General features: G+C 44.0%; 2 protein-coding genes across 3 annotated transcripts in view; both read left to right on the forward strand.

Annotated features, from left to right (window-relative positions):
* The window catches only part of LOC308324606 (myosin-10-like), a 158,440-nt gene that overhangs the window by 111,451 nt on the left and 20,208 nt on the right, over positions 1–26,781 (forward strand). For both annotated transcript variants that reach the window (XM_080776736.1, XM_080776735.1), the window contains exons 15-29: positions 258–431; positions 4,677–4,791; positions 8,484–8,677; positions 9,718–9,839; positions 11,621–11,690; positions 13,048–13,208; positions 13,823–13,931; positions 14,959–15,090; positions 16,140–16,346; positions 16,903–17,040; positions 17,267–17,390; positions 17,945–18,116; positions 22,794–23,006; positions 24,316–24,460; positions 25,634–25,840. In XM_080776736.1, coding sequence (XP_080632862.1) covers positions 258–431; positions 4,677–4,791; positions 8,484–8,677; positions 9,718–9,839; positions 11,621–11,690; positions 13,048–13,208; positions 13,823–13,931; positions 14,959–15,090; positions 16,140–16,346; positions 16,903–17,040; positions 17,267–17,390; positions 17,945–18,116; positions 22,794–23,006; positions 24,316–24,460; positions 25,634–25,840 — 2,283 coding nt within the window. The remainder of the gene's footprint in view (positions 1–257; positions 432–4,676; positions 4,792–8,483; positions 8,678–9,717; positions 9,840–11,620; positions 11,691–13,047; positions 13,209–13,822; positions 13,932–14,958; positions 15,091–16,139; positions 16,347–16,902; positions 17,041–17,266; positions 17,391–17,944; positions 18,117–22,793; positions 23,007–24,315; positions 24,461–25,633; positions 25,841–26,781) is intronic.
* LOC308324607 (myosin heavy chain, fast skeletal muscle-like) overlaps positions 530–26,781 on the forward strand; it is an 84,472-nt gene continuing 58,220 nt past the window's right edge. The window contains exon 1 of the mRNA XM_080776737.1: positions 530–546. The gene's annotated coding sequence lies outside the window, so the exon portion shown is untranslated. The remainder of the gene's footprint in view (positions 547–26,781) is intronic.

Consider the following 26,781-nt stretch of genomic DNA (forward strand, 5'->3'; position numbering starts at 1 on the left):
AACACCAAAGCATTCCAGGCAGGTGGCTAAAATGTGACTAAAACTAAATGAAAACTCTTCAAAAGACTATATGACATAAAACTACAATCCAAATTTGCTGTCAAAAACAATACTGCATATGGGGGCGGGTCCCCAGCTATAACTGATAGTTTGGAGTTAAATTAACCTTGATTTTACAATCTAAATTGGGGGTCCCAGAGTTAGAAATGCGATGAAATGGGGGTCCGTGTAGACTAACAATCCCATGTCCCATGCAGACCAACCCGCCTGGCATCCTGGCCCTGCTGGACGAGGAGTGCTGGTTCCCCAAGGCTACGGACAAGACCTTTGTGGACAAGGTGCTGCAGGAGCAGGGCACGCACACCAAGTTCCAGAAACCACGGCAACTCAAGGACAAAGCTGACTTCTGCGTCATCCACTATGCAGGACGGGTAGGTATACTGCATGTACAGGGAGGAAGGAGTGACTCAACATTTCCTATATAGGTCTTATTGTATCTTATTATTGCGTCTCCCATTTTTGTACAAATCTCAGAGTTGCAGACTTGTAAACGGGGGGGGTGCATACTTAGTTTAGACCAGTAAGACGCGCAAACACGGGAAGCGAACGCAGCTCGTACATATTTGGGTTTTGGACGTATAGCTGCTTTGGGGACTCCTTATATGGTTATGGCTGAGTCATGGTGACACAAATCACTCAGCTCCATATATGGGCACAAAAGCGGGACAGACAGACAGACAGACAGACAGACAGACACACAGACAGACAGACAGGATCTGCTAGGTCTCATAGTAAGTGCTTACTGCGTTCGCAACTAGTCATTGGTTAGACATGGGTTAAGGTTAGGTTTAGGTGTGCTGCTGCCCCGTGGGAGGTTAGGTTTAGGGTGAGCGTTTGAGATAGGTTGTAGTTGTAGGACTAATGACTGGTCTAACCAATAACTAGTCTAAACCAAAAACTGCGAAGTACTGCACCCGTAAACGGTTCATTTGGAGTCCCGGTCATAGGATCTATTATTTTTATTTGATTCCTATTGGGCGAGCCGTCAATAAGATGTCTGTCTGTCTGTCTGTCTGTCTGTCTGTCTGTCTGTCTGTCTGTCTGTCTGTCTGTCTGTCTGTCTGTCTCATATTACAAATATTATTTATTTATTATTTATTTGTTTTCTTATACTTTCTGACATTTTTAATGTCGAACAACGGGGAACAACGGGGAACTGCAGTCGTAGTCTGGATTTTCGGTGGTGAGGTGACCACCGCTCCGGTGGTGAGGTGACCACCGGAGCTGAAATAACGTTGAGCGGTGGTGAGTAAAAACAGAGAGAAGGGCTGGAGCGGTGGCGGTGGTTTGCTCTTCACCGTGGCTCGTGACGTCATGTTGTGTAGTTCGGTGGTCACCCCACCACCGAAAATCCAGACTATGAATGAGCCAGTGGTTCCCAAACTTTTTAGCCCGTGACCCAAAGCAGAAATTAGACTTCTCCCCTGAACACAAACTAGGTAGCCTAGTAGCCAAAAAGTGAAACCGGACATGTTGAGTACACCAACGTTTTATGTTAGAAATGTTTAGTATGGGTCCCCAGCATGTAGAAACTGCCGGATGCTAACTTACATAATTATGTTGGGCAATTTTCATAATTGGCATAATATGTGCCCATACCAATGAGTGCCGCCTGCTCTGTATATCTTCTTTAATCTTTCTTTGAAGGGTGCCATAGTTGATATCCGCTAGCATTCGGATATTCTTTGGCAAATATATTCCTAGGTATTTTAATATGGTAAACACACTAACTAATCTAAGCGGACATGGGAATGGTCACTCTGCGTTGTGCTCATTGAAGTTGGGCCTTGCGTTGCGGGGAGGTCGAACATGGAGGTCGTAGACGAGACGAAGATCACAAGGAAGACAGATAATAAAAACTGTCTTCTTCCACAGTCTGTTCTCTGAGGAAGGCAACCCATTAACCCAGGACGATTCTACAAAATGTCTTCTAAATCCCGACAGTTTTCTGAAAAACCCACGTTTCTATGTCAGTGGTTCTCAAACATTTTCAGGTCAAGGACCCCCAAAAATATATGTAGTTGGCCGCCGACCCCCATCTGAAAATATGTTGTTCCAGGGAAATTTCTCCTTTCATTGTCAATTCTCAATGGCATTTAATGTTTGTGTTAAGACATAATCTACACTATAGCTGTTTATAGGAGGGGCTAGCGCCCCTCAAGAAACACGAAGCGAGGGACGCTCTTATCATCATACAATTATCATACATCACATCCCATGCTCAGCCAATCAAATCATCTCAATTTTGATACACACAAACGGACAAGAACAAGAACAAAAGTAAAAAAAAAAAAAAAAACATCAGCCATGCTGTTATTATTTGAAAGTCCTTGACCCTTTCAACGATATACTTTGTTTTAAATCACAAGGCGTACAAAACAGAGTGCTGCTAAATTCACTTTTCTCAAATTAAGCTTAAACCACAGACTTGTGTCCAATTTGTGCTTTATCCTAGAGTGATGTCAGTCGCTGACAATCTGTTATTTCGGGACGTTTGGCGTTTTGCATGTCTTGCACAGGACCAGTCCTCCATTACCTCATTAATAGGACTATGTATTTCTGAGCGCCAGAGTAATTGAAATATCCCTTTTAAAACCATTACTCCTATACAAGTCCACATAATAGCCTCAGATCTTTCCATGTTGTTCGCTGTGTTTTTCTTAGGCGAAGCGCAGCTCTCGTTTCTGGCCGGTGGTTTTTTGCGGTCCCCTTCCTCGGAGGCAGCAGACCTTCGCTCCTCTGAAAGCGTAATTAAGCAGGTCATTGCTTCGACACAAAAGCCCGGTTGTCTTGCTGGCTGCGGCGGCAGGAAGCCCACATCTGGTTCGCATCGGTGTGTGACTGTGACTCGACCACGCTGCCTGGTAGCAGGTTACATAACGGAGGCTGTGTTCAACCTTCACCTTTTACTTGGGCACCAGGGACGTGCAGAGAGTGTTTAGAGAGGCAGAGGCTGAAATCCCGTAAGAGGGCACTTTTGGACAAAAAATTGCAGATCTACAAGCTCTCAACGCGTCACGCTGCGGCACGTTGAGAGCTTGTAGATCAGCTATTTTTGGGGCGCAAACCCAGGCGTCTTTATTTACTGGAGATATGCGGTGTATACGAAATGGATTTCGAAACAAATTAGTTTAAAAAAAAAAGGCAATTCTCCCTAATGCTGCCTTCCAGTATGGCATGGAAAGGAGAGGATAGGGCATTTGCATTTCTTTCACCATAGTATAAATGCTGCATTCGTGGTCTGGTTAAGTGCAGTTGTTTTACAGAAGGCGTAAAAGGGCAGGGGCCCGAAGCCCCCTTTGATGTCTTATGGGTGCACGTGCCTGTTGAGCACGGTGGTCTGGTCTGCCATCTGGAGAGAGGAGACACATATTTCACCACATTCCAGAGGAGGCTCCCTCTCTCTCTCTCTCTCTCTCTCTCTCTCTCTCTCTCTCTCTCTCTCAAAGCTAATATCGACCCCCAGAATGATGCTTTCAATTTGATTTACCCCTATTCAGGCGTGCACACACGCACACACGCACGCAAAAGTGCAGGCACACACATACACATCTCCTAACACAGACACGCATATGCACAGTACATGCACAATGTTAAATCGCCTAACCTCATTTCTGGAGGTGAACCTTAATCATGACAAGCAGGGGGAAGGAAAAAAAACCTCATAGTCTGCATGATCCAGATGTTAAACCTCATCCAGTATTCACTTCTGGATCCAGCATGACATTATTTTGAACTAGATCAAATGAAGATGTTGACGTGGAAAAAGAGTGCTAACATAGTGGGGTTTCCACTCCCATGCGCTTTGATCCAATCCATATGGAGGACTTTATCCTAAAGTCTTTGACCCCCTTCTTGATTTCCTGTCTAGCTGATACAATGATCTGCTTTTTAGAGTTCTTGTCAGAATCACAAACACATGAACTTAGAAATAAATCCATATATTTAATGCCATGGAAACTAATGAACTGATCGCTTTGATTTATTTCATTTTAATTGTATTGTCTCCACCAGCCGAAGGCATGGGGAGAGTATGTTTTTCTAACCTAGCCTGGCTAATAAGCCAGACTAATATCACACGGTCGTAATCCGCCAGCAGGCAAAAAAAAATTGCCAGCGGCTGATTCGCGTCTGGCTTTAGCCAGGCTAATGTTTTGCACCCCCGTCCGTCCGTCCGTCCGTCCGTCCGTCCGTCCGTCCGTCCGTCCGTCCGTCCATCTCCGGCACTGGTAACCTGGTCGATGCCAAACTGTGCACACACACTCCCTGAATGCCAACGATGGAACCTCTGCACCAAATTCTCCGCGCTACAAGCTTGTAGGTCTGCTATTTCTGAAAAATAGGGAAACGGTGGCCCAAATATTTGAATATATAATATATTCTTTCAGAGCGAATGTTTTTTTAACTCAAATCTTTGCTTCTGGGAGGGTGCCTGGAACTATACATATTTTCAGATGGGGGTCGGCGGCCAATTACATATATTTCCGGGGGTCCTTGACATGAAATATTGAGCACCAGTGATATAGAAACATGATTTAGAAGACTTTTTTTTTTTTTTTTTTTACTTTAGGCCTAAACGGGTTAAGCATATAGGTCTTCTGCCTCCTCCTCCTCAGGTTGACTACAAGGCTGACGAGTGGCTGATGAAGAACATGGACCCCCTGAATGACAACGTGGCCACGTTGCTGCACCAGTCAGCTGACAAGTTTGTGTCCGAGCTCTGGAAAGACGGTGAGTCCCACTCCCACCACGCTCATGAAGCTCACCATGGTAATAATTATAGCCTATTATGTCAAAGCATAATATATTTTAGACAAACTGTTTCAGCCACCTGCCTCCTACCTATACCCTGCGGCGATGCTGCCATAGCGTGTGGCTTTTATTTGGCTTATATTTCCCGATATTTATATTTTATAGAACACCATATCACGCCATATCACGATAGTACCATTATCCCAAACCACAGACAATATCCAGACTAATATCATGATATGAATATAATATTCATACTAGGGATGTCCCGATCACGTTTTTTGGCTCCCGATCTGACTCCGATTTGTTGAAAATTATGTGATCGGCCGCGATTTCCGATCACCCGATCCGATCGGATATATATATATAGCAATAGGGTTGTCCCGATCGGATCGGGTGATCTATATATATATATATATATATATACACACAGTACACATGTGTATTATACTGATGACATCGGTGATCTCCATATATGGGCATAAAAGGGACAAGGACTGATGGATACAGAGATCCGGAATATATAGCAAAGATTGGACTGTAATGCTCATTGCGAACGCAGTGATTGCGAACGCAGTGAGCACTTACTATGAGTAAGACGCGTGAACGCGGGAAGCGAACGCAGATCGTAAATTGCAATAACAATTAGGGCACAAAAGGGGCCAGGTCCACAACAAACAAATCACTGGCCCCTTTTGTGCCCATATATGGAGCTGAGTGATTGCTGATGCAACACACTCCATATTTGGATAGTGGGACAGACAGACACACGGACACACACACACACACACAGACATGATCTGCTAGGTCTCATAGTAAGTGCTCACTGGGTTCGCAATCACTGCGTTCGCAATGAGACCTAGCAGATCATGTCTGTCTGTGTGTCTGTGTGTCTGTCCCGCTATACGTACAAATATGGAGTGTGTTGCATCAATCACAAACAAATCACTCAGCTCCAAATATGGGCACAAAAGGGGCCAGGTCCACATATACAGTAACAGCGGGACAGACAGACAGACAGACAGACAGACAGACATGATCTGCAGGGTCTCAGCTGCGTTCGCTTCCTGCGTTTGCGCGTCTTACTTGTATAATATATGTCTTATGCATACTGCACGCACGCACGCAGACACACACACAAACACACACACACACACACACACACACACACACACACACACACACACACACACACACACACACACACACACACACACACACATCCACGGCACTCACAGCTGTACAGTGTTAAATATACGGTAAAAACGGTAAATGTAAAAACGGAATGTCTAACTACTAGAATAAAGCGTTTCCAAACAAAGCAATACACATTATTGTCTGTCATAGCCAAAGGAATGATTGATAAGTTATCTTTTCTACTCCAGTTGAGCACACAATGTTTTAGTTTTTTAGAGATTTCTTTTTTTATGTATATTTTAGCTGGAATGACTAACCAAATGGAATGGATGTGATTAAGTAACTCGTTTAACAAGATTACATTGTAATCATCTATGATAACCAAATGTCAGCCTGAAATAATAAGAGTGCTTTGGTAAAGGCGCATGGAGTATTCCACTGAATTAACTGTTGAATCCTATTCTCCCCTTTTATCCCCACTGTCGGGCAGCAGAAACCATGTATTTCCATTTATATATATTTGAAACACAACTGCAGGTTATGAGCTTGTGGATCGGTTGTTTTGTCTATTATAGACATTTTGGGGGGGGGGGGGAGGCCAGGTTGTAAGTGGTTAAGTCTGTCTGTTAGCTTGTGACTAAAGTACTACCTTGGAATGCAACATTTCCTGAAAAGTATAAATTGGGAAATACAAGGTTTCCGCCCGACAGCAACGAGATGAAAAGTGTGCCACAAATCACTGAACGTTTGAGATAACGTGGAGTGTGATATTTGTGTGTGCGTGCGTGCGTGCGTGCGTGCGTGCATACTGTGTACACGAAAAAAAAAAAAAAGGCATATAGGCATATAGGCATATAGGCTCACGGTCCTGTCTTTCTCTTTCCTGTGTCTCATGCCTACGCGTCTATATATATATATATATAGACATTCAGACGTTTCAGAGAGCGTCTTTCTATGACAATGTCTCTGGCGGGCTCCATGAGGCTCCAGGTGATCGATAAGGACACTTATCTTTGTGTGACACTGGCTTCTCCCTCGCTGTGTGTGGCCGTACGGTTATATAGGCCTCATCAGCAGTGTTGTTTTTGGCAGCAAAATTTAGTTTTCTAGTTTTTAGTCATAGTCTTTTGAATAGTTTTCATTCAGTTTTAGTCACATTTCAGTCACCTGGGAATGTGTTAGTGTTAGTCTAGTTTTGGTCGACTAAATGTCATAAGCTTTTAGTCGACTAGATCTACGGGTGATTTAGTCGATTTTTGTCGGCTCACAATGCGTCGCGTAGCTTGTAGATCGGCTATTTTCAGCATGCAACCAAGTGTGAAATTACTTATACTGGATCTCCTGTCCACTATATTCCCTTCCTATAACATTTTAGTCTAGTTTTTATTTCTTGACGAGATTGTCGATAATATTTAGTCTTAGTTTTAGTCATCGTAGCTTAGTTTTCATTTAGTTTACATTTAGCTTTCATCAGTGGAAAAAGGCAGTTGACGAACATTTTTCGTCATAGTTTTAGTCGACGAAAACAACACTGCTCATCAGTTCCCCTGCGCTCTCTCTCACTCTCTCTGGCTTTGCATGGCTGGACTGTCTTTGTACTGATATACTGACAATATCAGTCCATACATCTGCAACAACAAAATGGTCATGACTCATGAGCTATTAGATCTATAGATCTCACCTAGACACAGGATCTGACATGAATTTTGACCTGTTGGTCAAGATTCAATTCATCCCCTGAGCAAGCAGGACATAGCAGGGGATATTAGCTATGATCTCAATGGTATACATGTCAGCACTTACGCAGGAAACTGGAGTCAAATCCGTGGTAGAGGAGGAAAGCTACACATACCGTATTATCCATTTCCATTGTGAATAGGCCATTCACTTTTTTTTAAATAGCCAATTTACAAGTTCTGGTATTTTTCAAACTTTTTACAAATCGGGAATTGCCTACACTGAGTAAGTAAATACTGCCATATTGGCTAAAACCGATATCGGCCTGGCTCTAGTCAGGTATATTGCCTTCCAAAGTCCTCCATCATGGTAGCCATTCTGTTAGATGTTAACGGTGTGTACAGTATGATGTGTCTGCCCTGGCTGTGCTTTGGTGTCCAGTTCTGCCTGACAGGAGAGCTTGCTGGACTCAGTGGAGTGTGTGAGAGAAGCACGCCTTGCACGGATAGCGTCGCTGTAGCCCAGAACTACATCAAGGACCCACAATCAACTTAGTCTCTTGACTAAAACAGTAAAAAACGGCTTTCTTGGAAACTACACATTTCATGGACAACATTCTCTGATGAATATCCAGTCAAAATGTTGTCAGAAATGCGTATATAAATTGAGCTTTGCCCTTTTCTACTGTGATTTATTCAACATCTCACCGTTAGATGTACTATTCCAGTCAAGTCAAGTAGTACACTTCACTATCGTTACTAAAAATATAATATCTCTCTCTCTCTCTCTCTCTCTCTCTCTCTCTCTCTCTCTCTCTCTCTCTCTCTCTCTCTCTCTCTCTCTCCCCCCAATCCTAGTTGATCGTATTGTGGGTCTGGACCAGGTGGCAGGCATGAACGAGACGGCATTCGGCGCGGCCTACAAGACTAAAAAGGGCATGTTCCGCACCGTGGGCCAGCTGTACAAGGAGCAGCTGTCCAAGCTCATGGCCACGCTGAGGAACACCAACCCCAACTTTGTCCGCTGCATCATACCCAACCATGAGAAGAGGGTGAGTGTCATCTTGTTCATAATAATTATGACTCAACTGTCAGACAGGGACGTGCACACATAGACCTCAAAGGTGCATGGGCTTCAGCCCCTGCCCTTTTACCCGTCTGTAAAACAACTGCCCTTTCTATCTAGACCACAAATACAGGATTTACCATGGTGGAAGAAATGCACATGCCACTCCTTCCCTTTTCATGCCAAAGTCTGCATTCAGGACAATTGCTTTTTTCCAAAGGCTCCTGAACTTGAACGCAGCATTTTGTGTTGAACAAATTTGTTTAGAAATCCATGTCGTTACACACCACATCTCCACTAGATAAAGAGTGCTGGGTTGCGCCCCGAAAATAGCTGATCTACAAGCTCTCAACAGCTTGTAGACGCGACGCGCTGTGAGCTTGTAGATTCAAGAATCTACCTTGTAGATTCAAGAATCTACCTTGTAGATTCAAGAATCTACCTTGTAGATTCAAGAATCTACCTTGTAGATTCAAGAATCTACCTTGTAGATTCAAGAATCTACCTTGTAGATTCAAGAATCTATCTATTCTAAGAATCTGCCGTCTCGAAATGAAAACAGCAACATTGACTTTGTATCGTATCGTTTTGCAATGCAAAACAATCATTATCGAATCGTTTTGCTATGCAAATATAATTGATTGTATTAATACTAAATTTCTGTGTGTGGTAATTAGCAATTTTTTGAGGGGTTTAATTACATAGTTTAAAATAATGTCAATGCATTTTAAATAGTTACTGTATCGTATCGGATCGCCATAATGAACCAATACCGTCCATGTATCGTACCGTCAACCATATATCGTGATACATATCGTATCGCTGTTCAAATGTATCGTTACACCCCCTAATATATATATATATATATATATATATATGTAGCACTTACTAGTAATAAAATTGGAACGCGCCACTGGACTGAGTAACTTTCTTCTCCTAAGAGGTGCGTTATATTATGTTCCAAGTCCTGCTCCTTTTTCACACCTTCCTCGCCACCCCCCTCCTCTTCCTCTGCCTCCCCCACAGGCAGGTAAATTGGACCCCCACCTGGTTCTGGACCAGCTGAGGTGTAATGGCGTTCTGGAGGGCATCCGTATCTGTAGACAAGGCTTCCCCAACCGCATCGTTTTCCAGGAGTTCCGGCAGAGGTATACTGCAATGACACTGTTGCTTTTGGCAGCACATTTGGATCGTTTAGTTTTAGTCACATGTTTTGTCACCTGGAATGTCTTAGTGTTAGTCTAGTTTTAGTCGACTGAATATCATAAGATTTTAGTCGACTTAACATTTAGTCGACTAAAAAGTATTTTGGCGGGCCTTGATGCCATTGTAATGACTGTTTTTACACTTAATAGCTGATCTACAAGCTCACAACGTTGTGAACTTGTTGATCGGCTATTTTCAGCATGCAACCAAGTGTGACCAGATTTGACTGAGAGCCTGCCATCGCGCAAATTCCAGCTTTTCACCAGAGGAGAAACCCTTTTTTTTATGAGTTAATAGCACAGGCAGACTGTTCACATACTACTAGAGCATGTCTGAAATAAGTGTCAGAGCTGAAATCGACATGTAAATATGAAATAAATGCTTAAACATGTAGCTAGGTGTAATGTTAGAGACCACAGCAGTGAACCTTTCAAGCCTGTTTTCTCAACTCGCTGTTTTCCGCAAGACATTACTCTGTAAGCCATATCTCCAAAACTGGTGGGTCAACAATTATGTCAAAAAAATGAAAATGAAAAAAGAAATCCAATGGCAGTTCCTCAGTCAAATTTAGTCACAAGTGTAAAATGACTTATACTGGATCTCTTGTCCACTAGTCCCTTCCCAACATTTTAGTCTAGTTTTTATTTGTTGATGAAAATGTCAGTATATTTAGTATTAGTTTCGGTCATCATAGCTTAGTTTTTATTTAGTTTCCATTTAGTTTTCGTCTGTGAAAAAGGTAGTCGACATTTTTCGTCTTAGTTTTAGTCGATGAAACACTGCTGCAATCATGTACTCTACTACATTTTATCACACAAAGCCTTGACATGGTGAAAAAGCGAGGTATATAGTGCTTAGGGCTGGTTAAAATGATGCATTTGTATGAAACACATAAACACATTTTCATAAGAAATGATCATGTTTCGTACCAAGACCATGTTTCCAGACACATAAATTAATGGATGATTTGGGTCACTTGTCTATGTTTTTCTCTATGTATAGTGATGTCCTCGGTCCGGTTCCATTCTATTTTATTCTGTTCTATAGCATTCTATATTCCATTTGGTTCTGATCTATTCTTTTCTGTCCCTCTTCTATTATGGTATTCTCCCATCTCTCACTGAGCTGAAAGTATCTCTCTGTTCCACTCTTACTGGACATGATGTATGCGCGCGCGTGTGTGTGTGTGTGTGTGTGTGTGTGTGTGTGTGTGTGTGTGTGTGTGCGTGCGTGCATGCGTGCGTGCGATCCTTAAGGCCTCATTCACACGTATCAAACGGATGTTCTGTGCTCTGTCTGTGATTAATGGGCTTGGCTGCCACAATGCAATTCCAATGGGAGTCACATGGTTTGACCAAACATTAGTGTTTGATGAGGCAGCAATCAAACCACGTGTTTGATGCGTGTGAATGAGGCCTTAGCAGTGACTCCATGTACTTTGTTGATTGAGGAAAGATAGATGATGTTTGATCTCCACAGAACTCCACCTGTCAGTACATAGACAGGCCTGTTTGGAGAGGCCTCTTTCTTTCCCTCTCTCTCTCTCTCTCTCTCTCTCTCTCTCTCTCTCTCTCTCTCTCTCTCTCTCTCTCTCTCTCTCTCTCTCTCTCTCTCTCTCTCCCCCTCTCTCTCTCTCTCTCTCTCTCAACTTGGAGGTACAGTGCAATGCTTACACTGTGGTTTTAGCCATCAAACTCTATCTCTCTCTCTGTTCTTCGGGCAGGTATGAAATACTCACTCCAAATGCCATTCCCAAGGGTTTCATGGACGGCAAGCAGGCCTGTGAGAGAATGGTAAAGATCCGGATCTCTTGTAATGATAACACACAAAGTCATATTGTGTTTTGAATTACCACTGTAAGAAGTAACAAGGACCTACAAGTGTGTCAGTGTTCAAGAATATCATAAATGTATGTCCAACATTCTCAAATCAATAGGATTTGTAACCACCACTCATTATACAACAGGTCGTTTTCGAGCAAGCAATATGATTGGATGAAGTAGCCATTTGTAGCCATGCTTCAAACGAGCATGATGGCACGCCTAATCAAAACATCAAAATCAGCTGTGCTGTTCTCCCAGAGCGGAGCCGACTGGGTTGCTATGCTACCGAGTTTCTCTGAACACTTTTCTTTCTACTTTTAGCTAATATCCTAGTTATAATGAAATTGAGTTGACGTGGGGGTTTTTATGGGTAACTGTTGTATGATCGCAATATTACACTCGAGGGTCGTGCTTTAGCGTCATTAATGCACTTCTGCGCTACTTGCAGAACTGGCCTATCAGCTCGTTCCTGCAGCAATGCAGGCATGCATTAATGACGGTAAAGCACACCCTCTCGTGTATTGCTTAAAGGGCCACTTCACCCCTTTTGCAACCAGATCTTATTTCAATGATGTTTGGGAGACAAGAAACACTTTCCTGGGGTTTTTATGTGGGTAGTATACATGTGTTTTTTAGATATTTTGTCCATGGGCTCCATGATGTCATGGACACTGGGCTCACTTACTTCCTGGACTATACATGTTGTCTCAGTAAAACAGCCCTCCCCCTATCCACAAGGAGGAGCAGTGCACCAAAGCATTATGGGAATTGTAGTCCAGGAAGGAAGTGAGCCCAGTGTCCATGACATCATGGAGCCTGTGAACACTTTGAAATACTAAAATACTACTGAAATATCTAAAAACACAAATTACCCACATAAAAACCCCAGGAAAGTGGCCCTTTAACCTATTTTGGGGCGGGAACCCCTTTTGGTGTTTCAAGCATTATGTTATACTTTAGCTGTTGAAAAATAGCAGATATACAAGCTACAAGCTTGTAGGTCTGCTATTTTTGAAAAATCGTGAAAATGTGTCTCAAATTATATCCTTTCAGAGCGAACATTTTTAACTCAAATCTTTGCTGCTGGGGGGTCCCTGGAACAACATATTTTGAGATGGGGGTTACCGTTGGAGGCCAATTAGCTACATATAATTAAAAATAGTTTGAGAACCACTGACATAGAAACAGAGGTTTATCAGAAAACTGTCATGATTTGGAAGACATTATAATTATTTTGTAGAATCGTCCTCGGGTCTAAATGGGTTCATTAACACATCTCATCCCCATCCCTCCCCGCCCGTCCATCCGTCCGTCCTCTGTAATATAGATCCGTGCTCTGGAGCTGGACCTCAACTTGTTCCGCATCGGCCAGAGTAAGATCTTCTTCAGGGCCGGAGTCCTGGCTCACCTGGAGGAGGAGCGAGACCTGAAGATCACTGACATCATCATCTACTTCCAGGCCGTCTGCCGGGGATACCTGGCACGCAAGTGAGTCCATGCACACACAGTGGCATGCACAGATAGACACTTTAGGGGTGCTAGTGGTGCACCACCTGCCCTTGCCCTTTTTTTTCCTTTTTGACCAATGACAAAGCTTCTAGGATTTATTTTTGGCATATTGACATTATTATTGCTTCTAAGCTATACTAAAAAGGTTGGAGTCAACTCAACACGCAGTGTTCTGTCCTCCTCCTGTCTCCCTGTCCTGTGTCTGTCCTCCTCCTGTCTCCCTGTCCTGTGTCTGTCCTCCTCCTGTCTCCCTGTCCTGTGTCTGTCCTCCTCCTGTCTCCCTGTCCTGTGTCTGTCCTCCTCCTGTCTCCCTGTCCTGTGTCTGTGCTCCTCCTGTCTCCCTGTCCCGTGTCTGTCCTCCTCCTGTCTCCCTGTCCTGTGTCTGTCCTCTTCCTCTCCCTGTCCTGTGTCTGTCCTCCTCCTGCCTCCCTGTCCTGTGTCTGTCCTCCTCCTGCCTCCCTGTCCTGTGTCTGTCCTCCTCCTGTCTCCCTGTCCTGTGTCTGTCCTCCTCCTGTCTCCCTGTCCTGTGTCTGTGCTCCTCCTGTCTCCCTGTCCTGTGTCTGTCCTCCTCCTGTCTCCCTGTGTGGCTGCAGGGCCTTCGCTAAGAAGCAGCAGCAGCTCAGCGCCCTGAAGGTTCTGCAGAGGAACTGTTTCGCTTACCTGAAGCTACGCCACTGGCAGTGGTGGAGACTCTTCACGAAGGTGTGTGTGTGTGTGTGTGTGCGTGTGCGTGTGCGTGTGTGCGTGTGTGTGTGTGTGTGTGTGTGTGTGTGTGTGTGCGCGTGTGTGCGTGTGTGCGTGTGTATGTGTGCCTGCGCGCATGTGTGCACGCGCCGACATACAGTGCGACTGCCGATTACATCATTACAGTACTTGCGCTCTCTGCTTGTGCAAGTAATAATAAATTAAGAGCACCAAAGTCTGATATCGCCAGAGAGCACTAAGTCTACGGGTTCGTGTATTTTTCTATTTGTATTATAATCCCCATAGGGGGGGATCTTAGATCGCCTCATATTATAAGAACTGTGTTTGAAAAAAATGACTGAAAACGCTAATGTTACTGCTGCCAAATGAGTTACAGTTTAGCTATAGAAACAGACTGAAACAAATATGTGAGTGACGGGGCTGTCGATACAGAGCCACGTCCCTGACAATATCCCTGAGACAGTTTGTTTATTTTTGGATGACAATTCTTATATGAGACCATTTTAAGGTGACCCAATGTTATTCTCCATAGAGAAATGATATGTCCGCAAACCAGGGGATGAGCGAGTGACGTCAGGACTTCGGCACTGTATAATAGTACTAATGGGCATGTAACGATTCACTCAACTCACGATACGATTCGTATCACGATATGAGGTTCACGATAAGATTTTTCACAATATTATTATTTATTTATTTTTCCAGAAACATTACAGTTTTATTTTATTTTATATAATTTTTCATAATTTATCGCACAGTCACACACAGATACAGTGCTCTACTACTGAAAGTGCAATTTCTCTCCAGAAGCACTTGAATATGATGGAATATGATTAAAGTTCACATTTCATATCACACACACACCATACTTCACTAGCCCCCCTAAACAATATATGTTTTATTAAATCGATTCATATCGTCGGGATTAATATCGATAAATATATCGATATACGATACATCGTTACATGCCTACTGTAAATACTAATAATAATGAAGTTCCTCTCTGCGTGTTGTCCCACTATAGGTGAAGCCCCTGCTGCAGGTGACGCGGCAAGAGGAGGAGATGCAGGCCAAAGATGAGGAGCTGGTCAAAGTCAAGGAGAAGCAGAGCAAGGTGGAGGGAGAGCTGGTGGAGATGGAGAAGAAACACCAGCAGGTCAGTCCCAAGTTCCAACCACACCCACCCTCTGGAGAGCTACAGTGTCCACTCCATATACAGTATTATACTATATATACTTCAAAGTCTGCATATCGGCTAGGACAGGAGTGGGCAACTTTGACGATGGAGAGGGCCACTATACTTCCACACTCACTCCAGAGGGCCACTATAGTTACACACTCACTCCAGAGGGCCACTATAGTTCCACACTCACTCCAGAGGGCCACTATACTTCCACACTCACTCCAGAGGGCCACTATAGTTACACACTCACTCCAGAGGGCCACTATAGTTCCACACTCACTCCAGAGGGCCACTATACTTCCACACTCGCTCCAGAGGGCCACTATAGTACCACGCTCACTCCAGAGGGCCACTATAGTTCCACACTCACTCCAGACAAGACAATAACATTTTAATATTACTCATTCATTAAGCTACTAATTTAGACTGAAGTAATTAAAGTGGGTCATGTTTGCATGTTTGGAATTGTAACAGCTGAAATCAATAATATATCAGTATTCTGATATTAACCTGAGGGCCACATTAAGTCAAGGTGGGGGCCGCATGTGGCCCCCGAGCCGCCAGTTGCCCATGTATGGGCTAGGATATCACTGGTTAAGTTTGACTAATTTTGCAGGCATATTTGTTGTTGCTTATAGCCAATTAACTACTAATTACTGTAGACGAGGCTATATTTGATATATCCATATACATAATTTGAATCTGCCTGGGCTGCCGCATTCACGGAATAGATGTGGATACGATATGTATTGTAGATACGTGTCACATTATAGGTCACTTTATTTTTAGTAGGCTAGTTCATTGATCTGGCGCCAGTTGCGTTATTGAACTGCAACCCGAATGGAACATGGGAGCTGTTAACACACGCATGCATGCACTCCTGCACGCTCGCATGCAGCCACGCACGTGTGCGCACACACACACACACACACACACACACACACGCATGCACGCACACACACACGCACACACTGGGACTGTTGTATAGTGTGACGTCTGGCCTCTGCTCTGCTCCTGTATAGCTGGTGGAAGAGAAGAACATCCTGGCGGAGCAGCTCCAGGCCGAGACGGAGCTGTTTGCCGAGGCCGAGGAGATGAGGGCCCGTCTGGCCGCCAAGAAGCAGGAGCTGGAGGAGATCCTCCATGACCTGGAGTCCAGGGTGGAGGAGGAGGAGGAGAGGAGCCAGGGCCTGCAGAACGAGAAGAAGAAGATGCAGTCACACATTCAGGTAGTGTTATGTATGTATGCTGTGATCTGGGAGTGGTGGAGGAGAGAACATTTACTTAAGTATACAGTGTTTGTACTTTCTCTCTCAGAGGCAAATATTGTACAACTATATTACGCCTTTTATTGGTTTTTTGAAGGGACAGACAGTAGGCTGACAGGAAACGGGAGAGAGATGGGCGAAGACACGCAGTAAAGGCCGTGTCAGGCTCGGGAGTCGAACCCGCGGCACACTGCGACTGGATTACCAGTCGGGTGCCCAGACGGTTATGCCACCGCCTGGGCTGTGCAACTATATTTGACAACAAATATTTTAGTTACTAGTTTTCGTTATTCGTCATAGTTGTGTGTCTGTAGGACCTAGAGGAACAGTGTGTGTGTGTGTGTGTGTGTGTGTGTGTGTGTGTGTGTGTGTGTGTGTGTGTGTGTGTGTGTGTGTGTGTGTGTTTGTAGGACCTAGAAGAACAGTATGTGTGTGTTTGTAGGACCTGGAGGAACAGTATACAGTGTGTTTGTAGGACCTAGAAGAACAGTATGTGTGCGTGTGCGTGTGTTTGTAGGACCTGGAGGAACAGCTGGATGAGGAGGAGGCCGCCCGGCAGAAGCTGCAGTTGGAGAAGGTGACCGCCGAGGCCAAGATGAAGAAGTATGAAGAGGACATTCTGCTCCTGGAGGACCAGAACTCCAAGTTCCAGAAGGTGTGACTCGTTCATCCCCGTTCATGTTTTCCTCATAGACATTTAAAGACCTTTTTTTCTTTTTTTTTTTTACATAATATTTAGCTAAACAACTAGTCGACTAGTCGACTAGTAAACTAGGCAACTAGTCAACTAGTAAACATGACTAGAAGTGAATGCCCTAGTTTCTATGTACATTCACTTTTTTAAAGAGTCAGCGCCATCTTTCCTTTGTTCCCCCATTCAGGAGAAGAAGCTGCTAGACGACCGCATCAATGAGATGACCTCCACGTTGGCTGAGGAAGAGGAGAAGGCCAAGAACCTGGGCAAGGTGAAGAACAAGCAGGAGATGATGATGGTCGACCTGGAAGGTAGGCGACAAGTCGAAAGCGTCTAAAGCGAACTTAAACGCAGTGACCACAGGGTCTTGAGAAGAGTTGAGAGGGGGTCCCCAGTTAACTAAGTAGTAGTTTAATTTCACTTTCTAAACCTGAATCATATAGAACACTAGAAAGGAGGTCCGCAGGGACAAATCTGTATTAAATGTGGTTGCTATGTACCCGGATGATGTGTGTCTGGACTTACAGTAAAATGTTTGGCCGCCCTAGAGTACAATAGAGAAATAAATAGTAAAGTACAATAAAGGGGTGCAGTACGTTTGGTAAAGCGTACAAAGAAACAGTTGAATAGTTCAACCAGCCGTAGATTTACTGGACTAAAATCTTATATTTAGTCGACTAAAACTAGACACTAAGACATTCCAGGTGACTAAAACTAACTGAAACCTTTTCAAGAGACTACGACTAAAACTAAAATCAAAATTCGCTGTCAAAAACAACACTGGGGATGAGTGGTAATATAAGGCACTGAGGAAAACGGGGCCCTTGATTTCCACTCTTTTGTCTCTTCTTGTTCCCACGCACAGAGCGACTGAAGAAAGAAGAGAAGACGCGGCAGGAACTGGAGAAGGCCAAGCGGAAGCTAGACGGAGAGACGTCGGACTTCCAGGACCAGATAGCCGAGCTCCAGGCCCAGATAGAAGAGCTGAAAGTCACACTGGCTAAGAAGGAAGAGGAGCTACAGGCACTACAGGCTAGGTACTGTTGTTGGACCTCCTGAGAACAAGGCAGAGAGAGAGAGAGGAGAGGCAAACTGACTCCACCTCAGCCCCTATATATAGCCACAGGCCCAAAAGCTCAACGGTTTAAGGATTAACATTAACATGTGACCATTAAGGTCCACAGAATGAGAGGTCTGCTCTGCTGGAAACACAATGAGTTATGGCCATTTCTGAATCCATTCCAAGCATACGCTTTAAACGAAAAACGGCGACAGCCGTCATACAAATGTGATGAGGTGGATATGGCCGAATTTAGGCCAAGGAGTGTTTTTCGTGCAAAACGAATGCTTGGAATGGATTCAGAATCATGAAAACCCCCTAGTGTGACATGTCACATGCTACTTAAAGTAGGATGATATTTTGCCTTATATTGGTTGTCTATAAAGCGTTGCAGTCCCGCCCTCTCGAGAGACCCGGAAAATAATTCCCCATTCATTTTCCTCATAGACTTTTCAAAAAGTATTTATTTAAAGACGTTTACGCCGCGGAAAAAGCCAACTCTTCTCGTGACAAATCATGACAATAATCACAATGTTTTGGGCCGAACAAATAATTAGAAAGGTTACAACACTTTTTTGTTGTTTTTCTTCTTTGTAATTATTTGTTTGGTCCAAAATATTGTGTTTGTTGTCATGATTTGTCACGACTCGAGTTGGCTTCGTACGACGCTTAAAAGGTCTTCAAATAAATACTTTTTGAAATGTCTATGGGGAAAATGCATTGGGAATTATTTCCTGGGCATGGCGTCGTCATGAAAGGGGGCGGGACTGCGACGCTCTATGGTATACAAAAATAGCCATAACTTGTTTTCACTATATTTCCGGCAGAGCAGATCTCTCATTCCTCAAAAGTGTTTGGTGCTGGCCCCCCGTCTAATAGCTATCATGCATGCTAGAACGCCAGGCCATTTCATGGTGGATTATATGTTTTCGCCACACTGATACCCCAATTCACCATTTGACAGCTTTCTGATTGGTCCCTGACTGCCTAGCCAGCAGGCTCTTTCTGCCTTGTTCCGCCCTGTTTATGGTGAATTAGCTAAAACATGATTTTTGGGAAGCAAACTAATGGTGCAAGAAATGCAAAACGCCTCTCCTTTCCATGCTATGCCGGAAGGCAGCATTCAGGAGAATTGCACGCATTATTATTGAACGCATTATTTCCCGTTGAACAAATTTGTTTTGAAATCCATGCCTCCACTAGCTAAAGAGTGCTGGGCTGCGCCCCGAAAATAGCTGATCTACAAGCTCTCAACGCGTCGCAGCGCGACGTGTTGTGAGCTTGTAGATCTGCTATTTTCGCTATTTTTGTCCTAAAGTGCCCTCTCTTACGGGATTTCAGCCCCTGCCCCTCTAACACTCTCTGCACGTCCCTGGGCCTCACAGTGACTCAGTGGTGTGAACCGCATTGCTTTCCGTGGTCCTCATCCAGCCCCTAGCAGGAAGATACCGTATTCACACCTGGCGTATATATATATATATATATGACACATTGAACTAGAATGTACAGTATGACACTGTCTGTCAGTCACTCCAGAGTCGCTGCCTGTGCTCTAGAAACTCCCTGTGAGCGTTTACTATCATCGTGATCCTGAGTCATCACATAGCCGGCTGACCGGACCACCAAGGCACAATGTATATTTATCTAGGGGATCTCACTGCTTCGGAATGTGTGTGTGTCGTGTGTGTGTGTGTGTGTGTGTGTGTGTGTGTGTGTGTGTGTGTGTGTGTGTGTGTGTGTGTGTGTGTGTGTGTGTGTGTGTGTGTGTGCGTGTGCGTGTGCGTGTGCATGCGTGCACGTTGTGAGTCAAGTCAACGTTATAGAGATGAGTTCCCTCCAAAAACAGTAGCTGTCCATCAATGCCTATCCGAAGAAGGCAGTGACTGCCACTGGTCCCCAATGTTTGTCATTATAAAGATATGCCTCTACTGCCATCCTGTGGAGTGTTTGTGCATAGCAGATCATGACATTGCAGGGTGAATCCACAACAGGACCGTGTGGCTTTTGCAGCTGCTAAACCTAAAACCAGGCACATAACATACAAAGAAACCGTGTAATTCTCAACACACCCAAAAAAGCCCTAACTGCACTGCCAAGCAAATAGTGCTGTGTTGTCATTTGCTAATATTAGCATACATTAGGCACAAAACTCACCTGTTTATATGCAAACTTGATTTTTTTCCCCCTCAAATATGAGGGGTTGAAGAGGTATTAGTTGCATAGATTTGGTGGCAACTGAAGTGCATTATACTTTACAGACTTTACAATAATCTTGGCAGTAGTGATTGTAACCAGGCGATGGCATCATGATGCCAGCCTTGCTCGTGGGTGGATATTTCGACCCTCTGGTACAGGGTTGTCCTTTGAGGTTGTGGGCCTGAATAATTAATGGTAAATATTTGTAGATTACTGATTTCAGGTCCACGACTAAACAGGCATGTCTAGACCATACAGTATGTGGCCAAATTTGACTGAGGGACTGATGGTCATATGAAAGCAGGGTATCATAGCTTCAAATTTACATATTGGTTGTTCAGTTTGACCCACCAGTTTTGGAGATATGGCTTATAGAGTAATGTCTTACTGAAAACAGCGAGTTGAGAAAACAGGCTTGAAAGGTTCACTTCTGTGGTCTCTAACATTACACCTAGCAACACGTTTAAGCATTCATTTCATATTTACATGTCGATTTCAGCACTTATTTCAGACACGCTCTAGTATGTGAAGAGTCTGCCTGTGATATTAACAGTGTTGTAACTAACGCCCTTACATGACGTTACGTTATATAACGAAACTACTTTTTGCAGTAACTTGTAACCTAACGCTTTACATTTCCCCATTCCATAACGGCGTTATAGTTATTGTGCGTGCGTGACCCGCGTTATGGCGTTATTATGTTATTATGTCAACTTATGTGATCCAAGTGAAAAGTCTCCCCGTCGTCTCTGTGCTGACTGCTGAGAGAGCGCTCTCTGTGTTGTACTCTGTTGACAGGTTGTGCTCTCATACTAGCCTCTGAGCCCACATGGCTTTTCACTCTAACATAAACAGAGCACGTCACAGAAGAGGTCATTGATTGGCTAACGTAGGGCCCGATTTCAGGGTAAGAGACAGTCTGACAGAGTAGGGCGGGTCTTACACTTATGTCTGTGTCAGACAGACACACAAACCCTTGTAACGCATACACAGAAAGCGCCGGTTGAACGAACATTATTACCACACGCTACAATGGCAAATGCGGATAACAGTGAGATCGGATGGTTGGGGGTTGGAAATACAAGCATTATTTTTGAGAACTTGCGGGTAAAGGACGACAAAAACATACAAAGATCGATTTTAAATCGCCACAGTAGCATGTCACCAAGAGTCAACTGACCACTGGTCAGCAAAATACCAGTGAAAGCAGGGCCAATGTGCAGAAATACATTTTCCAAATACCTGAACAGTGAATATTCTAAAATGGAAGATGAGCTCAAAAATACATTTGATGAATTAGAATATCTCTACCACTGCAGATATATGGACTACAATAAAGATGCCTGTCAACATTTCTGAACATGTTTTATTGTTCCACTATATTTCATAATGTTAGGAGGGAGTTGTCTTTTCTCTTACTGTGCGACAGAACAAAAATATATATATTATATATATATATATATATATATATATATATATATATATATATATATATATATATATATATATATAATATATATAAATTCTTTTTATATTATTTTTTTTAAAGTAAAGTAAAGTAACTTGAAAGTGGTTACTTTCATAATTTAATAACTAGTAAAGTAAATAATTACTTTTTTAGATAAGTAACTATAACTGTTTATGAACAACACTGGATATTAACTCATTTTGGATTTTAAAAAAAAGAAAATTCTCCTCTGGTCAAAAGCTGGATGTTGCGCGATGGCAGGCTCTCGGTCAAATCTGGTCACATATTGTATTAGCATTTAATATTTTGTCATGTGTGTACAGGAGCCTTTAGCTTGCAGTATCCAGGCATCCAACAGCCTTTGTTATACTGTGTATATATGCTAGAACAAATCAAACTACAATCACACTATAGGCTATCACTCACAGTAACAAACAATGTAACCGCAAACAATGTAGCCGCACCCACACACACGTACGTACTACGTACCACTGCGTCTACTATCATCACAATGTAGCATTCTATATGCATCCATCTCTCACTATGTTCTATGCTCTTCTGTGCCTAACGTCTGTATACTGTGCGTGCGTGCGTGCGTGCAGTTTGCAAGGACGTGCACACATAGTCATCAAAGGGGGGCTTCAGCCCCCTGCACCTTTTACCTGTCTGTAAAACAACAGCCCTTAACCAGACCACGAATGCAACATTTGCTATGGTGAAAGAAATGCAAACGCCACTCCTTTCCATGCCAGCATTCAGGAGAATTGCTTTTTTCCCCGAAGTCTCCTGAACAAATTTGTTTAGAAATGTCGTACACCATATATCTCCACTAGCTAAATAGTGCATGGGTTGCGCCCCGGAAATATTGGAAATAATGCTATTTTCGTCCAAAAGTGCCGTCTTTATATGGGATTTCAGCCCCTGCCCCTCTAAACACTCTCTGCACGTCCCTGGTGGTTTATCTCCTGTGTGTTTCCATGTTCCCATCAGGGGGGAGGACGAGGCGAGCCAGAAGAACAACGCTCTGAAGCAGGTGAGGGAGCTGCAGGCCCAGCTGGCGGAGCTGCAGGAGGACCTGGAGTCGGAGAAGCAGGCCCGGAACAAAGCCGAGAAGCTCAAGAGGGACCTGAGCGAGGAGCTGGAGGCTCTGAAGACGGAGCTGGAGGACACCCTGGATACCACCGCCGCTCAACAGGAGCTCAGGTGCTGCTCCACCACACCGCACCGTTCTGCTTTCTCTGCCGACTACGGCATTAAGCAACTAGTCGATTAGTTTTTAATTTTGTACGCCTCAAGATCAGGTATATATAGTTATAGTCCCCAATGTAAACTGTTTTTAAATGTACAAATATTTATTTAAAAAAAATATATATATATATCCTATTATACAATTGAGAAGTTGTACCCAACACACGGACAAGTCAACAGCTACGTCATGCCGAGACCGCCCTACTCACTACTGCTTCACACGGCAGTGACGTCACAGAATACATTTTAGTTGACTAAATCAACTGTAGATTTAGTCGACTAAAATCACATGACATTAGTCAACTAAAACTAGACTAACACTAAAACATTCCAGGTGACTAAAATGTGACTAAAACTAGATTAAGTTTCATTCCAAAGACTATAATGACTAAACAAAAATAGAAATTTGCTGACAAAAACAACACTGGAGTGGAGTGGAGTTGCGTGGAGTGGTGGAGTTGGGGGGAAAAGCTGCTCCTCTCTCCAGAGGGCTGTTGCGCCGCTCGCTCATTCGCTCACGTTGAATCGCTCCCTCGCTCACCTTAATCTGCGCACCGGTCGCTCAGCGCTCCACTCAGACCCGTCCACTCAGCAGCAAAAATATATAAATCCGAAACACGGAGCAAACACGCAGCACGTGTCTCCGTGCGACAGACCGGACATGCTCAAAGATGTGGTTCACGCCACGGCCCCCGACCGGAGCGCCAATTTGAGCGGAGGGCGGTCTGACCTATTTTCGAACCCGCTCAGTGCCCATTCAAAACCCCAGCTTCTCACATGCTCATAAAGCCATTCGGCGAGTAGCCTCGGAAACCCAGACGTTTTTATTTCCAGGGAGAATAACATTGTCTGGGACCGAGACCACTTCAATTCGGCATAGAGTAGCGCAAATGTCGATCACTCTCTGCTGATTTCTGATCGTCTGAACCTTTGTTAAATTGATGCACACACGCACACACGTACACACACACACACACACACACACACATACTCCTCTCTCTCTAGCTGTTGCAGCAAAAGCAGCATCGGTGTCATTTCAGATGTTTTGCGTTGGCTATTATAACATAGCAGATATACAAGCTCATAGCGCGTCACTTTGTCACACGCTGGGAGTTTTAAAACATTTTTTTTTTTAATATATCTTGAAATTAAGTGAGAGAACTACTGATTCAGAAGGCCTCATAATGGCTCTCAATGGGTGAAATGAGGAGAAATCTATTTGTTCAAGTCCGTTTGAACGTTCCTTGTGTTCTCTCTCTCTCAGGACCAAGCGTGAGCAGGAGGTGGCTGAGCTGAAGAAGGCCATTGAGGAGGAGAGCAGGAACCACGAGGCCCAGTTCCAGGAGATGAGACAGAGGCACGGGGCCGCCCTGGAAGAGGTGTCGGAACAGCTGGAGCAGGCCAAGAGGGTATAAAGATTTGCACCACGTTTTCACGACTTTTCAAAAATAGCAGACCCACAAGCTCACTATGAGCTTGTAGATCTGCTATTTTTCAATAGCTAAAGGAGAACAGAATGCTTAAAACACCAAAAGGGATTCCCACCCAAAATGGGTTAACCACCCGCGGCCAATTCTAAATAAAATGGCTTCTAAATCCTGACAGTTTTTTGAAAAACCTCATGTTTCTATGTCAGTCGTTCTCAAACATTTTCATATCAAGGACCCCCAAAAATATATGTATTTGGCCGCCGACCATCATCTGAAATATGTTGTTCCAGGGACCCCCCCCCCCAGAAGCAAAGATTTGAGTTAAAAACATTAGCTCAGAAAGCATATGTATTCAATGATTTGCGCCACATTTTCACGATTTTTCAAAAATTGCAGATCAAGATCAAGATAAATTTTCAATAGCTAAAGTATAACATCTGCTGGTATCTGCTGATACCGGTTCACTCAACATCCTCATCCTCCTTGACCTCAGTGCTGCCTTTGACACCATTCATCACTCCATACTCATCTCACGCCTCAAATTCACCCTTGGAATCACTGACACTGCCCTCTCCTGGTTCCAATCATACCATTTTATTTCTATAACTGCCAATCACTCACATCACCTGTCACCCACGGCGTCCCCCAAGGCTCAGTACTTGGTCCCCTCCTCTTCACATGCTCCCCCTTGGTCAGACACTCCGCAGTCACGGCCTCCGCTTTCACTGTTATGCCGATGACACACAACTGTATCTCCCCTCCAAAACCATCACCACCATCACCCACTCCACCCTCACCTCCTGCCTGACTGACATTAAAACATGGATGCAAACAAACATTTTAAAACTCAACTGCAATAAGTCTGAAATTCTCATCATTTGTCCCCGACTCACTCACCCGCTCCTCTCATGATTTCATTTGATTAGAAAAAGTCAATCCGATTTGTTTTATAAAAAAAAGCACTTTGATTAGGTTACTCAAATAAGAAATCGATAGAACAATCCCCAAGATTCCCCATGAGAACATTGGACAGTTGCAGCCCTTAAAATGATGTACTGCCATGTGTTGCGGTGTGTGTGTGTGTGTGTGTGTGTGTGTGTGTGTGTGTGTGTGTGTGTGTGTGTGTGTGTGTGTGTGTGTGTGTCGATCCAGTTCAAGTCCAACCTGGAGAAGACCAAGCAGAGCCAGGAGAGTGCCAACAAGGAGATGGCCGTGGAGGTGAAGGGCCTGCAGCAGGCCAAGACGGAGTCCGAGTACAAGAGGAAGAAACTGGAGTCACAGCTGCAGGAGGTCATGGCCCGAGTCACAGAGGGAGAGAAATGCAAGGGAGAGATGGCTGACCGCTCACACAAACTACAGGTGGGTGATCGGGTGCTATGGGGCCTGCATCAGTGTTGATTTTGTGTTGAAGACGAAAAATGTTCGTTGACTACCTTTTTCCACTGACGAAAACGAAATGGAAACTAATGAAAACTAAGCTATGATGACTAAAACCAAGACTAAATATACTGACAATTTCGTCAACAAATAAAACTAGACTAAAATGTTAGGAAGGGACTAGTGGACAAGAGATCCAGTATAAGTCAATTTACACTTTGTGAGCTTGTAGATCGGCTATTTTCAGCAAGTGTAAAATCAGCCATTACGACGGCATCAAGGCCCGCCAAAATACATTTTAGTCGACTGCAGATTTAGTCGATTAAAATCTTATGACATTTAGTCGACTAAAACTAGACTAACACTAAGACATTCCAAAAATGTGACTAAAACTAACTGAAACCTTTTCAAGAGACTACGACTAAAACTAAAATCAAAATTTGCTGTCAAAAACAACACTGGCCTGCATGCAGACACATTTGACCTCTACGAGCCCTATCATCCCTCTACTGGGGTGGGTACGTTCAGGCAGGGCTGGGACAAAAATTCGGCCCGGTCATTTTCGCGTGAATTTGGCTCAGACCGGCCCACCACAACCAGCGTGCAGATAGGAGAAACTCTACCGCCCACTCAGTCGAGGCACACACAAACAAACAAGCCCTAATACCACCACCTTTACAGAACAAGATAAATGATACAGACCAACAGACAACTACACAACCCTTTGTAGAGGGTTTATTTGTCACTCACTGATACAGGTACAGTGAAATTATCATGATGGCATTGGCAGAATGGCAGCACGCCCGGACCTTTCCTGGTGGCCTGCCGCCTATTGGCCTGCCTGCCTGTCAAAAAGAAAAATCGGGAATATGCCCGGTAAGACCTGTAGACCTGAAATAGGCTATGCAGCATGACAGCACATG

This window comes from Protomyctophum bolini, assembly GCF_963924005.1.
Source record: "Protomyctophum bolini genome assembly, chromosome: 11".
Classification (NCBI taxonomy): Eukaryota; Metazoa; Chordata; class Actinopteri; order Myctophiformes; family Myctophidae; genus Protomyctophum; species Protomyctophum bolini.